This window comes from Macrobrachium nipponense, chromosome 43 (assembly GCF_015104395.2).
Source record: "Macrobrachium nipponense isolate FS-2020 chromosome 43, ASM1510439v2, whole genome shotgun sequence".
In the NCBI taxonomy this organism is placed as follows: Eukaryota; Metazoa; Arthropoda; class Malacostraca; order Decapoda; family Palaemonidae; genus Macrobrachium; species Macrobrachium nipponense.
In genome coordinates, this window is record NC_061104.1 from 8419250 (window position 1) to 8440368 (window position 21119).

The following is a 21119-nucleotide window of genomic DNA, read 5'->3' on the forward strand; positions in this document are numbered from 1 at the left end:
GCAGTATAAGTTTTCATTTCTGTTGAATACAAGTAATGCAAGGTTGTTCCATCTTTGTATGTTTTATGTATTACAGTAGGGCCTCGATAATCACGGGGGATAGGGCCCAGAACCCCCCGTGACAAGTAAATACCTGTGTTATCCTGGTACCCCCCTCAAAAATTGCTAAAAACTGCCTACTTTAATAGTTAACCCACCCAAGACCACTATTCCAATGTTTATAGCTGCCTACTTTAGTTCAAACACCAAATATGTCTTCAACTATAACCTTAAATTAAATTCAAGATAGTTTGAAAGTTATTTTACAACATTAGCCTAAAAATATATGTAGTATATGTGCTACTGCACATATGTAGCCTACTAGCCTATGGATTACAGCTAGAAGCCTACATATGCATGCTCATGTGGGCCTCTTTTCTTCACAATACATGTTAATATATTACACGAAATAACCTTCTTCTGAAGTTTAGGCTTCTTTCCCATAAGAGTAAAAGAATCGGGGCTTTTAGATGCCACATAATTAACTCGTTTATATGGGTACAATTTAAAGAACCCGGCGAACACGACTTCAATAGCAACATAAAAAAAATGTGGTTAGGGCAGTGTTGCCAAATGGGAATGGCAATTTCTTGCTAGATTTTGCTCCATAAAGTGCTAAAACATTCACATCATACACAACAATGCCACCCAGCCAATTTCAACCGATTGCCCTTTTTTCGATTCAAACGTGTTTCTAACATACACAGTGTACTTGTACATTACGTTACCTGATTCCTAATAGTTTCGAAACCTATTCTGTTCAATTCCTGAAAATGGTTTTGCAAGATTTTGTTTTTTTTCTTACATGAAATATCAAACTTAGTAGAATAAAATAAATATTAAACTTAACATTACAAAGTTTTGATGTCAAAATACGTATGCTAGATGTATTTGAAAACAAATGCAAGTTTTCCTGTGAGATGCTGGATTGAAAATTTTCTTGCTAATTACCTCAAGAAAATGAAAGCTAGCATTAAAAATGCATAATTGGTAACACAAACACTGGACTCAACAGATCCGTGTTAGTAGTACAAATGATAGTTATTGTATCATTAAAAATATCAAAATAAACGAAGTCGCAAAGCAGATTCTATTCATGTTTTTCTAAATACTTAGCCTAAAAGGAAAACTTTATTTTGTTTGTTTCATCGTGCCACAAACCCCTGACAATGCAGAGTACATACGATCATTCTAAACTATTATTTACTACCAGAATAACAATGATATTGTGTATTGAAAATGAATGTTACGTATATTCCCAAACATTATTACTACCATGAGTACTATTACAATTTTGAAAGATAATCTTGCTGTGAACGCTACCATAATTTCATTTTCAAATACTTACGTACATTTTGTCAGCTGGCTGGCTTCGCATAGATAAAAGTTGATTTCACTTACGTATATGAAATTATTACACTGATAGCCTTTTTATTATGAAGATATGATGATAATATAGAAGGTAAAAAATGGTTCTACTTATGTATCTCATTTACGCTTCATCGCAGAGAGAGAGAGAGAGAGAGGAGAGAGAGAGAGCAGAGAGAGAGAGAGAGACGAGAGAGAGAGAGGGAGAGAAGAGAAGAGAGAGAGAGAGAGAGAGATATATTTTGCCACCATTGAATATTGGCAGTGACAACTCAACACAACTCCATAAACGCTTGATAGTTATGGCAGATGACTTCAGCAATCAGCTGTTTCTCTAATATATATATATAATATATATATATATATATATATATATATATATATATATATCTATATATATATATATATATATATATAGAGAGAGAGAGAGAGAGAGAGAGAGAGAGAGGAGAAGAGAGAAGGAGAGAGCGAGAGAGAGAGAGAGGAGGAACTGTGCATGATTTCGTTGTACATTGACAGATATCCATTAGCATAAGTTGAATAATGATCATTTTAATAAAACTGTCGTTTTACTATGTCTAGTCATATTGCATGTATTATTACCATATTATAGTATTATGATATGCACATAGCGATCTACCATTTGCATTCTGGTTTTGTTTACATTCTTAAAATAATCAACTGATATCGTTTACCAATATCATCACTGTTTTTAGTTGCTGAATGGAACTTAATTCAGAGATATGCCTATGATATATAACATGAGAACGGTTTTATTACCTTTATTGTCAGTTAATATCATAATGTGAATCTGTTCATGTATGATGGTGGTTATCGCACTGCAACTAGGTTTAGCCTACTAATGAATGTCACATATACCTTGAATAGGCTATTTATTATGAAGATATGCCAATAATACATAAGGTGAGAATAGTTTTAATACCTTTATTGTCAGTTGATATCATAATGCGAGTTATTTCATGTATGTTGGTTATTATCGGACCGCGGCCGAGGCATAGCCTACCGATAAACATTGCATACGCAACAAGTTTGTCCCGCGATGCTGTGATTCATACCAGCGATATAGCATGAGAAGCTGTCCAAGAATAAACCCATGAATGACTGATTCCGTGATTACTGATCCGCCATTAACCGATGCCCCACTGTAGTATGGTGGGTTATTTCCATTTTATGTAGGTACAAAAAGATTCATCGTTCAACATGATATTGAATTATTATAAATAAGCTGTAAATCCAGTCTGAATTTTAAGTAAGCTGTGATTGAATTACTATACAAAATAAGCTGTAAATTGATTGAATATGTGAATCATGCAAGTTCTATTTTGAATCGCCATCATTAGCCCTCACATGTATAAAGTATGTGTAGCAAGGCTCCTTTTTTTCTGTTATTATACAAGTATTTAATAAGAATTATTTTGGATGTTATAACTAACAAAGTGAAAATATTAAACCTAACTCGGCTAGTACAGTATATGAATGCTGGCTTTCCCCCAGACATTTTGACTAATTTATGTCTTAACCACAAGGGTTTGTCCATTATTTGGAGTGTTATTAGTTATATTAATTCAGATACTGTATTGTCTGTGTTTACAGGATTTGGTATTTCCTTATGAATTATGAAATATAATTATCAAATAAGCCATATGTTTACTGTGCAAATCAGTAAATATTGTGGAATGATGTTACAAGTTATTAAGCTGAGTTTATATGCAATGATATTAATGATGTGTTTGTTGTAGGTCAAGGTATGAGATCACACTAGAGGAAGTAGGAGAGGCTGAAGATACTCATTCTAGTGTCACTAGTGACAGTGATACCACCCACATATCTGTTGTTGCTGTGGATGCTTTAGCCCGAACGCCGAAAGGACAGATCATTCTGGAGAAGAAACGCAAGGGCTCTGCTCAGGGTGAAGCAGAACATACAAGACTCCAGGAGACAATCTCCAACAAATCCAACCTGAGTGGAGGGACTCCTTCTACTGGTCGCTCTGTTAGTTCAGTGGAAGAAGATAGTAGACCTCTTGCTCTTACCATTGAGGGAACCACTATAGAAGCTACTGATGTGGATGATGATGTCTTTGACCAAGAACAGAATAATCTTAGGGTAAGTATACATTCTATATTGTTTGTCTTGTATTTGGATGTGCAGGAAATGTGTTTATAAAAATATTCCATCTTTTACTTTCAACTTACAAATACTTAGGGAAGTCATCCATTCCTTTTGCTGTCAATTAAATCTGATGTTTATTTCTATCTTCTTGGTTGCCATGCTCTCTTATTACTGTGCTTAACTTTTGCTTTAAAGGAACTTTTTCGACTTTACTAGACTGTCATCAACTATCATACATATCCCCTCGCCTCTTTGTAATTCTGTAGATACAGCTTTCATAAAGATTTAAGCAACCATGGAACACAACAGATTCTTTTCCTATATCTGTCATACGCCAGCCTCCCATCTGCAGATTCATCATCCAAGCTGTCATTAAATTACCATTTACACCTAACATTCTTGGCATCTTTCACTATGCCTTTTACTAACTCTTTTGTGAGTTTGTGTTTATTGGAAATTCTTCATGATTCATTCACTCCGTAGGGGTTAGTGGTATCAGTGCACCCCCTGTAGTGCACTGTAGGCATTATTTCAGGTTCTTTTTAGCATCCTTTTTGACCCCTAGCTACAACCCCTTTCCTTCCCTTTACTGTACCACTGTTCATATTCTTTCTACCATCTTACTTTCCACCCTCTACCAACAATTGTTTCATAGTACAACTGCAGGGTTTTCCACATGTTATACCTTTTAAGCCTTTTTGGTTTCTATTTCCCTTTCAGTGCTGAATGATCATATATGTCCCAGTGCTTAGCCTCTGGCCTAAATTTCATATTCCATTCATGATTCATTCAGTCCAATTTTTGCACCCTCCCATCCTACAATGTGTCTTGTGAAGGTATAAGTAGATGAGAAAGATAATTATCTTTAAATGAGATCAGTGTTGTTTTTTATGTACTAAAGAAATCAATATGGTCAGTTCCTGTGATTGTTTAGATTTTATGTCAGCTGAAGCTAGTTTTTTCTTTCCTTTTCAGAATTTACGAGATAGCCGTGGTTCAAGCAAGCCCTCATTAACACGAGAATCTACAGTTGATAGCATGGTGTCGAGCGTGATGTCAGTTGAATCAAGTACTAGACCCATTTTAACAAGGGAATCTACTGTAGACAGTGTTATCTCTGTTGATTCTGTTATATCTACTATGTCCACAACTTCAACCCCAATGCACTCAAACTTTGTCTCAAGGCAGGCAAGTACATCTGCCACGAATTCTCCAGGACCGCGTCATATAGCAAATGGTATAGGAAGAGATAGATTAGCAGACAAGTAAGTGTGGTTTTAGATTCTATGTTTCATAGCAGTGGATATATTTATTGGAATCTCAAAAGTTCAAGCAAAGGTGCAATGCACTACTACTGTGAAAAAATTCTTGTAGTATTTTAATAATTCGATTACATTTTTGTGTATTTATTTATTAGTTAACTTTTTCATTTCTAATAACTGATCTGTTCTTTTTGGGCTTCTTATTAATTTTTTACTTCTTTCAAATGAACACCATATTCTTTGGAAGCTTGAATTTCAAGTCAGTGACCCTTATGGACTGGTTCCATATGAATAAAGTTCATCTGAATAATAATAATGATAATTATTCTAACACTGACACCAATAAATTTAGTTGTATTACAGCTACAAAATACCATTTTTCTCAATAACAATTGGTGGTGTATTTGAAGAATCTATTATAATTTCCAAGAAGCTATAATCATTTTTTTCAATCAGAAGGAATAATAAATATCTTTTTAAATTTGTTAAAGTGGGAGGTGTCATTAAAAATTTAGCAAGAAAGAAATGACTTTTTTGCATTAAATTTCAGGAAGTGTGAGTATATTTTTGTTTGATATCAGTGGTAAATTTTGGGATTATTCTGTCTTTGGACTGGCCATTTTTATGTTATCTCTTTATGATAAGTGGTTAGTTTTTTGGGGCTTTCCTAGAACTAAACTGTAATTTGAATGGGTAAGTTTTTACATTTCCTCATTTTTTGGGGGTTTACATTTGCTTATTTCAATTTGCAATAAAAGCACACTCAACTAGGATGTTATTTGACCAAAGAGACATAGATGATCTTCCACCTTTCTGAGTTTGGTAATTGGCTTATGAATCATTAAAAATGAGAATGTCCTTATTCTTGGATCCTTAAGTTAAGTTGAAGCATGTTTTCATACATTCAACTTCCCTGTCAGATATATACTTAGCTATAGACTCCGTCGTCCCCGATAGAAATTCGAATTTCGCGGCACACGCTACAGGTAGGTAGGTCAGGTGATCTACCGGCCTGCCGCTGGGTGGCAGGAATAGGAACTATTACCTTCTAAGGACAGATTTTTCTCTATCGTTGGACTGTAAACATACGTTTACGGTTCCTCCTGAATTGATTTTCGTGTTTCATCGCCATCGATCTTCTGGGCTGTCTTTTGCAGGGAAGTACTGGGTCTTTGGTTCAGCATACGCTTTTATTAACTTTTTAATGAATTTCGCTTCGAAATTTCGAAGAAAATACTAAGTGAAACTACCGAAATCATCGGTAGACACTCACATAGTTTGCCATAAAGAGAATTATTAATATTTATTCATTATTATATGTAATAAAGGTTACAACTTTATTAAGGAAATATTAAACTCTAATTTCCTACTTTAGGAAGTCAGAAAAGCATATAACTAGATACGCTTACTTTATAAGCTTTAATAGCGTTTGTGCTAACGAGCAGTTAGAGTATTAGCAGTACTAGTAGTTGTTGCATCCTCATCACCTTTTTACTCCTCAGAAACTACAAATTTATATATGCAAATTGAAGATAAATGGATAGCTCAAATGCAAGCTTTTAAAAGGTAAGAAGTGAATATAGTGTTCCCCCATTGCAATGGAGGGTGCGTCTGATCGGCTCTGTCTCGCTCCCAGGTCTAGACCTCTTCCAAGCTCACAAGCCCAGAGGAGAAGGAATGTCGACAACCGCAGGGGGGTTTCAGAGAATCCCCACCGATCAGGCGTCCCCTCGGCAGGTTCTGTAGAACGTCCTAGACTGCCAAGTTCGCCATTGGATAAGGAGAAGAAAGTTTCAACGGCGTAGATTCAATGAAGATGCAAGATAATCTCGTCGTAGATATCGGAACCTCAGAGAGAGATCTTTCGAGAACAGTTGCGGTAGAGGCATTGCCCTATCCTGTTTTCGTCCCCCGTACAAATAGACGGAGGCTCTATCCCATGGGGTTTGAAAGAGTTATTTCAACAAATTCCTCATCGGTACATTTATATGAAAATATATCTATTCTGAGAAGAACGAATTAGATATTAAAGAATATATGTTGATCGCTCGTTTAATGATTAAACATACATATATAATTTTTAAGCTTCTAGCTCCTCGGACATGAAGCGCCTGAAACGCCTGAAGCGTCTGAGGCGCCTGGGCGCCTGGGGCGCCTGAGGCGCCTGGAGCGCCTGAAGCGCCTGAAACGCCTGAAGCGCCTGAGGCGCCTGAAGCGCCTGAGGCGCCTGAGGCGCCTGAAGCGCCTGAGGCGCCTGAAGCGCCTGAAGCGCCTGGAGCGCCTGAGGCGCCTGGAGCGCCTGAGGCGCCTGGAGCGCCTGGAGCGCCTGGGGCGCCTGGAGCGCTGCGCCTCGGGCGCCTGAAAATGAGGCGTAAAGCTCTTCAAGTAAAAGGAATGAGGCGCAACGCGCCTGAAAAGCCTGAAGTGGCTAAAGGGAAATATTTAACTCCTAGAGAGCCTAGAGCGCCTGATATAAAACATAGGGCGCCTAGAGAGCCTAGAACGCCTCAAAGGAAAAACAAAGCGCCTAAAGAGCCTGAGGCGCCTGAAACGAGGCGCAAAGCGCCTGAAGCGTCCGAATGGAGACGCAAGGCGCCTGCAAAGCCCGAAGGACGTAAAGCGTCTAGAGCGCCTGAAAGCAGGCGCAAGGATTTGTACAACCCAAAATACAATTTGGATGAGTTATCGGGATTTGAAGCGGACTTGGAGGCTCCTCTTTGGGATTTTTCTCAAGATCATTTTTCCCTTGACAGGGCCTCTAGGTGTCGCACAGGTGATCGTAGCCCCTGTCGGGAAGGAATTGATCATGGAAAAAGAGAACGACATATAAGGACTTCTCCTGGTAGGGACGAAAGTTGTCGCACAAGCGGCCACCGTCCTTGTCAGGAGGGCCTTAGGGTAAAAGAACAACATCGGCCTTCTCCTGGCAGGGACTCAAGATGTCGCACAAGCGACCGTAGCCCTTGTCAGGTTGCAGCCGGTGTTGCTGCAAGCCCTGTGCCATTCCCGGATAGAGGAGTCCCCCGGTCGCGCACTCTTCTCCGAATAAAACTCAACCAGAATTAGGTGATGTTTCGGACTCTGAAGAAAACAAGGGGGCAGGTCTTTCTGATTATAAGACACTAGCAGCCCTCTTGTTAAAAGAATTGGAGAGTCTCTGAGTCCTGCTGCCCCTCCTTCTCCTCGGTCTTTATTTTCGATTAAGAAGGCTGCGAAGTCCTCCTCTTTCTTGAAGATGCAACCGACCATTTCAATGAAGAGGGCTTTGCAGTCGGTCGGTGAATTGGCTTAAAAACCAAGGAGGAGGCGGGAAGACTGTGTTTACCTGTCCCCCTTCCAGGCTATCAGGGAAGAGAGGGATTTGGTATAGCACAGGGAATCTATTGGAACTTTCTCTTCCCTCATCTGCTGAGCGGACTTCTCGACCTTGGTGGATTCGGCAAGGAGGCATGCACTTCCAGCAGCCAAAACAAGCTGACAATGTCTGAAATGGACCATCTCCTCAAGGGAATATTCCATCTTGGAAGTTTTTAACTTCCTAGATTGGTCCCTTGGGGCTTTGGCCAACAAGACTCAAGACCTCAGTTTTTGGAACCAGAAGTCTTGCATAGTGTTTGGCATGCATGGACAAGGCAGTGCAGGACGGATCGGCTGAAGTGGCATCCTTGTTCGGGACAGGAGTATTAAAGAAGAGGGCTGTCTTTGGTTCTTTCTTACCAAAGCAGTCTCTCCAGTACAGAGGGCTTCTCTTTTATACGCCCCTCTGTCTAAACAGCTGTTTCCTTCTCAGTTTGGTAAAGGACATTTCCCATACGCTTACTGAGAAGGCAACACAGGATTTGCTGGTACATTCTGCTAAGAAGCCTAGGCCAGCTGCTTCTGTTTCGAAGAGGGAGTCAACACCTGCCCAACAGCCCTTTCGAGGTAGAGCTTTTAGCCGAGCCCCAAGGAAGAGAGGAGGAGAGAAAAGAGGAAGATCTTCCATTAGAGTTCCAAAGAAGAACGCAAAATGAGATTCCAGTCCTCCAATCACCAGTAGGGGTAAGGGGCCAGACTTCTGGGATTCTCGGAAGCATGGGCTTCAATGAAAGCAGATTCTTGGTCCCTACAAGTGCTGAGGAAAGGATACCTCATCCCCTTCAAGAACAGACCTCCATTGACGACGACTCCGAGGGAGCTGTCGGCGAGATACAAGGACCCTGTAAAGAGAGAGATCCTTCTTGGACTGGTGCAGCAAATGTTGGAGAAGGAGGCCATCGAGGTAGTACAGGATCCGCACTCCCGAGGTTTTTACAATCGCCTATTTTGGTGCCGAAAGCCTCGGGGGTGGAGGCCTGTCCTGGACGTGAGTGCATTGAATCGCTTCGTGGAGAAGACAAAGTTCTCCATGGAGACATCCAACTCGGTTCTCTCTGCCCTTCGTCCAGGAGATTGGATGGTCTCCCTCGACCTGCAAGATGCATACTTTCACGTCCCCCTGCCCCCCCCCCCCCCCCCCATCATTCGTCGAAGAAATATCTTCGATTCATGGTACAGGGAAGGATTTATCAGTTCAGGGCTTTGTGTTTCGGCCTCTCGACGGCTCCTCAGTGTGTTTACAGCGTTGATGAGAAACGTAGCAAGATGGCTACATCTGAAGGGGTAAGGATATCTCTTTACCTAGAACGATTGGCTTATAAGAGCGCAGACAAGACAAAAGTGCTTGGAGGACTTGGAGATAGCGCTTCAGTTTGGACCAGATCTCTCGGATTGCTCGTAAACCTCGAGAAGTCTCACACAGTCCTCAGTCAGACTATCGTCTATCTGGGGATTCGGATGGATTCTCGGGTTTTCGAGCGTATCCATCCCAGGAAAGAATCTCGAAAGGGTTGGAGAAAATCTCGGTCTTCCTAGAGAAAGAACGAAGCTCAGCGAGGGAATGGCTCAGTCTTCTGGGCACTCTTTCCTCGCTGGAGCAGTTCATCTCTCTAGGGAGACTGAATCTGAGACCCTTGCAGTTCCATCTCAGAGGGAGTTGGAACAGAAGAAAAGGAGATCTTTTGGATACCTTTCCTATAGGAGAGAGTATCAAAAACCACTTACGATGGTGGTTAGGACCACTGACAAGAAACGAAGGAGTGTCCTTGGCCCTTCAGAACCCTCACCTAGTGTTATTCTCAGACGCTTCGGACACGGGGTGGGGAGCAACACTAGGGACGAAGGAAGTGTCAGGCAGTTGGACAGAAGAACAGAAGGCCTGGCACATAAATGTAAAGGAACTCTTAGCAGTGCACTTAGCACTGCAGGTTTTCGAGAACGAAGTCAGAGGCATGGTGGTCCAAGTCAACTCGGACAACACCACGGCTCTGGCTTATATAAGAAAACAAGACACACTCTTTCTCCCTTTACCAACTAGCAAGGGATCTGTTGATATGGACAGAAGAAAGAGGGATTCGACTCCTGACGAGGTTCGTTCAAGGAGGAAAGAATATAAGAGCAGACAGACGGAGCAGGAAAAACCAGGTCCTTCCAACAGAGTGGACCCTTCATTCACAAGTCTGCCAGCAACTATGGTCTCTTTGGGGGAAGCCGCAAGTGGACCTGTTTGCAACATTCCTATCCAGGAGGATGGAGAATTTTTGCTCGCTGGGGGACGATCCCAGAGCCCTATCCATAGATGCCATGCTCATGGATTGGGCAGAGTACTTACGTTTTCATCTACAGTAGAATGGTTCAAACGTTTGCCTACAGAGTCTTTGGTATGCGATGACGGCTCGAAATGCTTCCCAGAAGGTGTTCAGAGGGATACAATAAAGAGCTAGAAATCAGGAGTACTCCCAATTTCAGCTCGGAGTCTCCTTCGACTTCCAGGCTTCTTCCCTTCCTTCGGGCAAGGATAGGGAAGATTCTGCAACGAGACACCCCTTCAACATGTAAGAAGAGATCTCGTGAGCACGGAAGTATTCAAGAAGGACCCTCCTCGGAGGAAGACTTATCTCTCGTACGTTAGATATGTTATCGTCTAGCTGGATGTAGCTGATTACAATCACCTCCCCTTACCGAAGAGACCAAAAGCTCAAAGTGAAAGAATTTCTTCCACCCTTCTCCAGTCTCCTGATAAACGATTGTGGATGTTAAGGACTTTCGGACAATGTAGCGCCAATCAGGCGCCAAAATACCAGAACAGGCGTAAAGACGCCAGATGAAGACAGTCCAAATAAACACTGTCATTGTCTGATGAGGAGAAGAGCGTGCCTCCAGCCTGGCGCAGATGCGCTAGAGGCAAATAATTCGGAAAAAGTGTCCGATGTGGGCATCGCCAGTTTCCTCGAGACTCTTTAACAAGCTCGAAGCTCCAGCAAGTGGGGAGAAGTCAGCCAGGCGCCAGGCGCCAGGCTCCAGGCAGGCGCAAGGCGCTAGCCAGGCGCCAGGCAACCAACATGCGCCAGCCAGCGCGAGGCGGTCAGACAGGCGCGAGGCGCCAGCCAGGCTCGAGGAGCCAGCCAGGCACAAGCCAGGCTCTAGGCTTCATCCAGAAGAGATCAATTTCAAAGTGTGATCTCTAAAGCACTTCTTAAGTAACTTGATGATTCCTTCAAACAGCTGAGAATTAAAAGCGCTTGAAGTGCGAGCTTTTAACAATTCTTGTTCTTTCCATAACAATATGTCGTGAGAGACATATTAGCTGTAATTTACGGGAGATGCAACTCTGTGTTGTCTTCTCTTTGCACGAAGGAGGTCAAGTTGACCTATGAGAGATCCTTCTCTCTTGGTTACGTGTCTACGGATACGTTGCTGGGATAGGGAGCCGACACTGATCCTTAACTAGTGAGTTAAAAAATTTTATTTTAACATAAGTATACTATTTTCTTTGGGTTATTTGAAATGAGTTTGGGGATAGCTCTTTTCAAATTAAGCACAAACCCTCGTGTTAGGATCAGGTGATCGGGATCGGTGTTGTGCTCCTTAATTATGCCAGTAGGCATAGGTGTTTTGTCATGTAAGTGGATAGGACCCCTTTGACAAATAACCATTAGATTCTGTCAAGTAAGTGGATAAGACCCCATTGACAGATCTACAAGAACTCTTAGCCATAGGTCACATCCTCGCTGAGGCTCTTGAGACGAAGCAGACTCCTAGCAATAGCTAGGAGGTCAACCCTTCGTCTAAACACATAGGAACCAAGGTTTTATTTATTTATTACCTACAACGTATGTTGTTTACCTGTCTAATCAGTAACTAGCTGTCTCTTACCCACCGCCAAAGGTGCCAATCAGCTAAGTATATATCTGACAGGGAAGTTGAATGTATGAAAATGATATTGTTATTGTACAATAAAGTTTCATACATACTTACCTGGCAGATATATACGATTGAATGGCCCACCCAGCCTCCCCTCAGGAGACAGGTGGAAGAGAAAAATCTGTCCTTAGAAGGTAATAGTTCCTATTCCTGCCACCCAGCGGCAGGCCGGTAGATCACCTGACCTACCTACCTGTAGCGTGTGCCGCGAAATTCGAATTTCTATCGGGGACGACGGAGTCTATAGCTAAGTATATATCTGCCAGGTAAGTATGTATGAAACTTTATTGTACAATAACAATATCATTTTAATCTGTCTTGTTTAATGAGATTGATTCATATGCTCCAGAAATCATAAATCAACACAAAATAGAACCATAAACTTCAGAAATCATAAGTAACACACAAAAGAAGAAGGACATCAAGATTCATGCTATGAAATATTTGCTGCTGGTTACAAATCTTAATGAGATAAGGATTTGCTGCTATGTAATGTAATAAAACGAGCCAGTTCTCTTCACCTAACAAAACTAATCTTTTCAGAGCTGAATAGTGTGTAATAAGATCATCAATGAAATTGAAAAGATACTCTAGAAATTTATAATTTTAAAGTTAGTTTGCTCCATGAGATGTTACCACCTAAAGTATCCCCTGCTTGACAAGCTTTAGGTGGAATTGGAGGTTCTTTGTGGCACAATAGTAACTTGGGGTGTGATTATAGAAGCCTGGACATAAGTTAGAGGAAGATGCTATTAAAACATCCAATGCCACTACCGCTGTGATGAGATTTATTGTAACTGCTTGTTACTGATTATGTCTGTAAAATCCCTCATCATAAAATGGCAGCCTCATTGGACAACAATCTGATTATAACAAATTAAAACATTAAATCCATTGTTGGATAATGGCATTTTTTTATACAAAAAGTGTCACATTGAAGGTGTATGGTTGTTTATTCCTGAATTTAGTCAGTCATTTGGCCCATGGAAATTTGATGACTAAATTCATGTATGCAGAGAATGTTGATCAACATTGACATGTAGTATGCAGTTTATTTGAATGCCCAAACATCAGTCTGCACCAAATTTCATTTTAGAAATAAAATGAGAAAATGTTTTAATTTTATATTATTTCAGTTTGGTGAATAACTAGCAGGACCCATTTACTATTGTTATCTTTGTTTTAATTTTTCATTCACAGGTCAGATTGGGATAACATCAGCACAACAAGCTCTGAAAAGGAAAATAAACATCGGATGGATCAAGATGACAATTCTGATGAAGTGATTCTTAGGAGAGTTCCCATGTCTGACAAAAATGATGCTAACAACAGGGCTGGAGATAAAAATAGAGGCAAGACCAAAGAGGAAATGGATATGGTGGCCCTTAGAAGGAAGACTAGGAAACGTACAAGGAAGTTTGTTATTGATGGTGTGGTTGTCACCACAACTACAAGCAAGGTAATTTATTTTCATTATTGAGAAGTTTTATGTGGCAAGAAATTTCAAGGGTAATACAGTAGGGTGTGTTTAAACTATCTTGCCAAATCCATAGAGGAAAAGATGTAACATTATTGAATTGATGTGGGTATGACAGGTACAGTTTAATTCTTATGTAAAAATTGTATTAAATGAACAAGAATTTCAGAATTTTATTAATTTAGACAATGACAAAAAATACATTTAATCATTAGTTACAAGGTCCTCCTTGCAGGGTTTTGATTTGAATGTCAGAATCTTATCTTGACAAATGGGTTCTGAATTTTAATTGTATTCTTTGTTAGGAGTCTCTGCTCTCCCTCACTTACAGAATTCCATAATATTCGTGCTAAGTGTTTATTGAGCAAGGATCTCAAGTATCCCTTAATCCATATGATTTTGATAATAGTATTTGTTGAACTGTAGAAGAGCCCTTGCTTGAACTGGATCATCACATACTAGATGCTGTAGCAAATCAGTTAGGAAAGTAGTATTGTTTAACAGAGCATATATATAGTTTCTATACTTTGTAGATTATTGTTTAACAGAGCATGTATAGTTTCAATATTTTGTAGTAATCTACTATGAAGAAAATTTCTTGTTTGTAATGGTGTAGATTGTAGTAATCTACCATGAAGATAATTTCTTGTTAGTAATGGTGTGGATAAGCCAAAGTCCTGAGTGCCGCAACCCCTCAACTTTCCTTTTTAGAAGTACGTAATGCATATTGTGGAAAACTCTGCAATTGATTGGTTTAATGCAGATTACTGTTTGGTTTGGGTTAAATTTTATTTGGAATAATGTTTATCTGTGGGACATCTTGAATGTTCAGGTGTGGGCTATATGATAAGGTCTTCGTTCAGATTTTGCCAGACCCACAAAGCATCTCTTAAGTCAAGGAACTACTTCTGGATGTGTTAAAATTTTCTCTACCTACCATCCTCTTAAACTTGAGAGTTGGTTCCTGTGGAGCAAATTGTTTTAAGGCCTGATTGCCACTGTCTTGACGTAAATGTAAAAGTGAGCTACTTATGCAATGCTATACAGAGATTAGGGATGCACCGATACCAAATTTTTGGCCGATACCGATACCAACTTTTAAAGCTGATACCGATACCGAGACATGTTAACTCCATATTACTGTTATTATTACTAAAATCATTCTTGTTCTCTGGTTATCGTATATTAAAAGTTCAAAAGTTGAAAGGCTATATAATAGGGTTATATAAACTGCACATGTCTAATTCCAAGCTGCAGCAGTAGCAGTATAGTAACTCATTACACCATTCACTTATACAATACCTGTACAACACGTTGAAATAGTACCCAACTCCAACAGAATGGCAAAGACTCATTGCTGATAGAGATAGACACAACAATAGTTAATTAAAATTAGAATTACAATAATAAATTGTTAAATACACTGCATGTCTATATATAGTTTTTTTGGTGGGCTTTGTTAATATATATAGTGCATTTTAGGAAGCCTAGAATGGTTTCAAATTCCTATACTAATGACAAAAGTATCGGCTGGTATCAGCCAGAAATTCACTAATATTGATACCACAAAAACTAGCCAATACAACCAATACCAATACTGATACTTGGGCACATCCCTAATACAGATTGACAGTACTGTGTTGCATTTTTTGAAATTTTAATCTTGCCAAAGCTATGTGATCATTCAACTTATGGAGTATGGAGATATGTATTGATATTGATACTATTATTTTCAATAGCTACGGTAGATGGGAAGATAACAATGGTAATAGATGAAAAATAGTAAGCCAAAAGCATTGCAGATGAGGGCCATAGGAATGCTTCAAAGAACCTTTAGTACTTTTACTGTGCTCCATGCAAGGCAGGCTGTATGTGGTACTTGCAAGGAATTTGTATAGGCAATATGTATTTAAGGATATCACTGGTTAATTTTAGGCAGGAAATACTGTCATCTGCAAAGTATTTGAGTCAGCTCCACTGCAGTTTAAGATTGGTTGTTGGCATATATTTTCTTTAACATTTCTTCAGTCAGTTGTGTTTTTACCCATTTGTAAAGATAATTTTTCTTAATTGGAAACTTGTACTGTTCAGTTTGCTAGATTGTAATTGGTCTCACTTTTATTCCTTGGAAGTTAAATGAATAATACAATACCTAGCCCTTGTAAGCAGGAATACAGGATAACACCTGCAGGTGAACACATGCAAATGCCCATATCAACCAACAGAGAATGCCAAATTTTGGGAACAAATTTTCGAAATTTTGCTAGAGTATTCTTCAATTTCAGCTTATCAAATTAAGTAACTGCAGTTTATTGAGCAAAGATTTCAAAATTTACTATTAGAGACAAACCTTGAGATGAGGCCAGTGAGTGTCTTGACTAAGTTGTCTTGTTAAATTACATGAATGATGATAATAATAAAGTTATGTCTGTTTATTTCAATAAGAGGTGAATAAGAATGAATAAACACTATATGATACTCTCAAGGAAAAGAGGTATTCTGGTTACTATCCTGAATATTTATCTCCTGTTAATCATAGATAATTAGACATAATGGTTTAATATTTGGAAAAGTACTACAAGGGACATTGGTTTTCTATAAAGTAACAATGATTTTTCCACCATAGGTTATTTATGGAGATGATGAAGAAATGGGAACACTTTCATCGGGTCACATGGCAAGAAAACAAGAATTAAGAGAGTTGAAATTGCTGCAGAAGATTGAACAAAAGCAATTCCAAGAACTTGCAGTAAAAGCCAACATTGCCAAGATGGAACAAGAAAAGAAGTTTGATTTTGAAAAACAACAGTTGCTACGTAGTTACGATACAGAAGTTGAAGCATTGAATAGACAACAGAAACAACAGGTAAGTGTTGGGCTACATAAACTTTTATTATGTAAGAATTGTGTTAAGTATTTTCTAGTACACTAATATCATTACAGGTTATTAAATGATGAATAATGCTGTGTTTGTCTATAAAAAGGTGTAGACAATGGCTGTAAAAAATTATACTGTTCCTCACCTGTGTCAGTGATTAAAGCTATTTATTATTATATATAATAATAAATCATGTGAAGATAAATATATTTTGACAAGAAGAAATTACATGATCTATACTTTTTTTTCATATTTTAAAGGCACATTTTCTGTCATGTATCACTGGAGTTAGTATCCTGGTATAAAGAAGTTTTACATATTAGGTTACAATACAGAGGAATACATTTGTATTCATGCATGACAGTCTTCCTTTATTTTTATTTTGTTCTAAATGCAACCAAGTGCTGTTGATGGAACTGCAAAAAATTCTGACATTAATGCTTGCCATTACGTATATGGTAATTTTAGCATAATACACTTGTTTTGTGTTCTTTCCCTGTTTTGTCTTGCCAATCGCATGTAAACGTGTAATACTACTGAAGTATTAGAGGGAAAGCAACTTATGATATATTCTTTTCCTTTTTCTTTATGTTGGGATATTATTTTGATTACAGTAATCAACATTATGAGTTTTGTAGTTGAGTGGTGCACAGTAATTCAAGCTCTGCTGATTATAAACTACTGGTTTTTTTTTTTCTTAAAGTTAAAGTCATGCTGTTTAATTTCATTTTAAGGTGTTAGGTTTTGCAGTGTGTCCTTATGCATGGGGTATTCTCTTGAGATGAGGAAAATTGACAAATACTCATGTAAATCAGAATGTAAATGATTCTTGTTCATACACGAAACAAACCTTCGGTCTTAACATTAGGATTTACTAGCGCCAAGCTGGAAACCGGTAGAATTAAAATTACACTTGTGAGATCCAGGGACTAATGGCATCTATACCAGGTCACGGGGCATGTATACCCAGAATGCCCACGGCTACCTGTGACCCACCAGTTATTTTCCTACCGCCTTTAAGATAAGACGTGTTACTGTCTATCTCATTTAAAGCCGGTTTTTCAGTTTGCCCATTCTTTATCCATTTCATTTTTTATTTTTCATTCCTTTTCTTTCTCCAAGTGTGATCAGTGTGTGGTAAGAGTGTATACGTGGTATGATGGAGAATTTTGCCTCAACATCGGGATCGTCTACCGCTTCGAAGAGGAGACAAAGGAAATGCCCAGGAGTCAGTGGCTTTCCATGTTCTAGGTTCCTAACTTCGGTGTCGACGGATCCTCATCCAACGTGTAGTAGGTGCAGGGAAAACGTATGTACGGTTCTGTTTGTCGCGGTTGGTCGGTGGAACAGTGGAAGAAGTTCTATGGGAAAAGCCAATACAAAAGGAAGGGGGTGACGCCATCTTTGGATGACCAAACCTTACCGGCTTCTTTTGTATCGGTAATAAACCAGGCTGCTCCATATGTTTCTCCACCTGCTTTTGAATTGTCTCATACCCTTCGGTTTTCTCCTAGCGGTTTCTGTATCGGAAACGTCAGGAGGGGCCTTTGGTAATTTTATGAATATTTGCACTCTCCTTTGTTCCCAGCAAGTAGAGGGGGAGATCCGCCATCTTTGTTCCAGGCTCCTGCTACTCAAGCGCATAGGTAGATGGTACGTGGTCAGCACTAGGCCTACCAGGCGTACCAACCTTGGATGGTCTGCTTGCGCATTATATGACGTCACGGTTCCAGCAGGGTCCGGCAGCGCTGAATGTTCCTCATCCCCCGGGCTTGCAATTTATGGGAATTAATGCCGCGGCTTCACCATCCCACTCAGTATTTACAGTGATGCAGAACGTGGGAGGTAGTTTGGCAGCAAACGTGCGGTTGCCAGCAGAAACCTCTCAGTCTCTCCCTACGAGAGGGATGACGTCACAACATACGTCACACTCTGAGATGGCAGGCGTGATGACGTCACAGACCGATTCTCGGCCTTTTCGCTGCACCCAGACGCTAATACGCCTTCTGACCCGTCAATGCAAACTGTAATGCAGAAATTACAGGATATAGAGGAGAGAATGAATAAGAGAGACAAAAAGAAAAAGTGTGATTCGCCTTCTTCGTCTTCTTCCTCTAGTTCGGCGTCATCGCTAAGTCCGATAACGTCACGGCGAGCGCCAGTCAAGCGTTGGAGGAGGATTCGGGAGTTCCTGGCGGATCCTCGGGCCAAGAGGAGAAGAATCAATTCTTCCTCTTCTTCGGACCAAGACTGTCATTTCCAAGTCAGCAAGAAGGTCGGAAAATCAGTGGCTATTAAGCACAAGGTTGGCAGACGAAGCCGTTCGCAAGAGTCCGAACAAGCGAGAGAGGTGACGGCCGGCGAGCTAGCGGCCGAGGCGGAGTTGCCAGTTCGGATCGCAAAAACTGCGATACCTCTGGTAAAATCGACGTTGGCGGCGAAAGGTGCAGCGGAGGATGGAATGCAGGTCCCAGTTTCGCCCGTAAGGCCGTTCAAAATACGTACGAAGGACGATAAGGCTCCTATTAAAAGAATACGAAAAATAGAGAGTTGGCAACCTCGGCGGATACGTTCGTGGAAGGCAGTGTCCGTCTGGATAGAAGGCCGAGGCCGGGCTCGCCGACGCTCGAAAACGATGCCAATGCTAATAGAGACGAACTTACCTCTGTCTTAAGGGAGCCTTCATCGTGGAGATCTAGACGAGATTCTCGCTCTAGATCCGTGAGCAGAGAAAGAGTGAGACGTTCTCGTTCCCCTGCTGACTATCTGGGATCGAGCCAACAGCGGCCAGCAAAGATCAAAGAGACCGCGGCCGTAGGGGCAGGCGGCCGTGGAATTCCGGGCCGTCTGTCAGAAGATAGAGGCGAGACAACACCCTCGTGACGGAGAGTGGTACACTAGAGCCGGAGGAAGGAGAAAACCAAGAGTTTCTGGCCTCGTATGCAGAGGTTATTGATTTGATTCGTCAATTCAATAGCCTTTCGGAGAAGACAGAAACACCGGCCAGTATGCTTCCTCCTGGAATTGACATGGCGTTTGGACTAAAGAGGGATACCAAGGTGTCGTATGAATTGCCTTGTTCGAGTCATGCGGAATCGTCTTGCAACACGTAAACGCAAAGATTGCAGGGAGGGATAATTCCTTAAGATCTAATAGATCATTTAAATTTATTCCCCCTCCAATGATAAAACAAAGGAAATATTGTACGACACCGAAGGTCCCTTTGCTGTCTAGACAAATGAACCCTAATGTTGTAAGGTTAAGGCCTGGATTAACCTTGGATCAGGTTAAAATGGAGTGCCCTTCGATGACGTACCAAGAGGCTGCTACGTTAGAAGCAACAGCTTCTTCTGTCTTTCAGGCTGCGTCCTGGTTAGACCTTTGGTCAACAGCAGTGGCGAAAATTGCATCCTCGGAAGCAACAAGGAAAGTAGTGGATGAACCATTGTTCATTAGATTACTACAGTCAGGGTCCCAAGGCGATTGCGTACCTGACAAACGTAAGTGCCAATGTTTGGGCAAATATCCTGCTAATGAGGAGAGATGCAGCATTGGCTAGACTAAGCCGCAATGTGGATTTGGATTCCCTGTTAGCAATGAGGAATGGGGATATCTTGGAATCGCAACTACTGTTGCCAGAGGTCATACTGGAAGAGGCGATAGATAGAAGAAGGATGGACACTTAACGATAGGTTGGTGCAACAGGCAGTTAGGAAAACGTCTAACAGTCAAACTACTCCTTTGGAGGGAAGACAACAGCAGATGTCTCGAAAGAAGACAATGAGACATAGCATCCCTAATAGAGTCACAAGACCCTCTTCCCCAAAGAGGATAACTCATCGGCCCTTTCACAATAGAAACAACAGAGGAAGGGGCAATAGGGGAAGAGGGAGAGGCTCAAGAAGATAGGATGGGCGCCTCCCATCACTCGGCCACACCAGTGGGGGGTTGCCTGGCAAATCACTGGAAGGTGTGGCAGGAACTAGGGGCAGAGCAGTGGGTGGTGGATGTTCTCAGGATCGGGTATTTGATTCCGTTCGAGGTAACCCCGCCCCTGACAGATCAACCATTACCCCACGTCACTTATGCCCACAAATCTCAGAAGGCCACTATTCTGCAGGACGAAGTGAAGAAGATGATGGAAAAAGGAGCTGTGCAACAAGTATGCAGTCCGACAAAAGGCTTCTACAGCAGGATTTTCCTGGTACCCAAAGCCAACGGGGAGTGGAGGACAGTAATAGACCTGTCAACGCTGAATCTGTTTATAAGGAAAACCAGTTTCAAGATGGAAACTCCGAAAACGGTTCTACAAGCAGTCAGAATCGGAGACTTTATGCTGACAGTCGATTTAAAGGACGCATACTTTCAGATACCAGTCCATCATGATTATATATTGTATAATTGTTATGGGTATAGATAAGTGTGATTATATATTGTATAATTGTTATGGGTATTTTATGCATTGTTGAAATATGGTGGGTGTCCTATATATAGACAACATGTGGTAGATTCTAGAAGGTGTCTGTTGATGTATTTAAGTTGTGTTGTGACGTCATAGGCTGTGACGTCATAGACAAGATGGCGGCGGCGTCGGCAGGATGTAAACAATAACACGGGGCAGTAGAAAGCACGTGTTGGTGGTGTGTGGTTGGTAGGGGAGAGCTCTCTGTCTGGTAGAGTT

The 21119-nt window shown here is 40.8% G+C and overlaps 1 protein-coding gene across 5 annotated transcripts in view; it reads left to right on the forward strand.

The window, feature by feature from the left end:
- LOC135213515 (serine/threonine-protein kinase 10-like) overlaps nt 1-21119 on the forward strand; it is a 230948-nt gene that overhangs the window by 145235 nt on the left and 64594 nt on the right. For all 5 annotated transcript variants that reach the window (XR_010314149.1, XM_064247427.1, XM_064247428.1 and 2 more), the window contains 4 exons: nt 3168-3534; nt 4516-4805; nt 13284-13542; nt 16187-16426. Coding sequence is in view for 4 of the 5 variants with exons in the window: in XM_064247427.1 (XP_064103497.1) it covers nt 3168-3534; nt 4516-4805; nt 13284-13542; nt 16187-16426 (1156 nt within the window). In the remaining variant the exon portion in view is untranslated. The remainder of the gene's footprint in view (nt 1-3167; nt 3535-4515; nt 4806-13283; nt 13543-16186; nt 16427-21119) is intronic.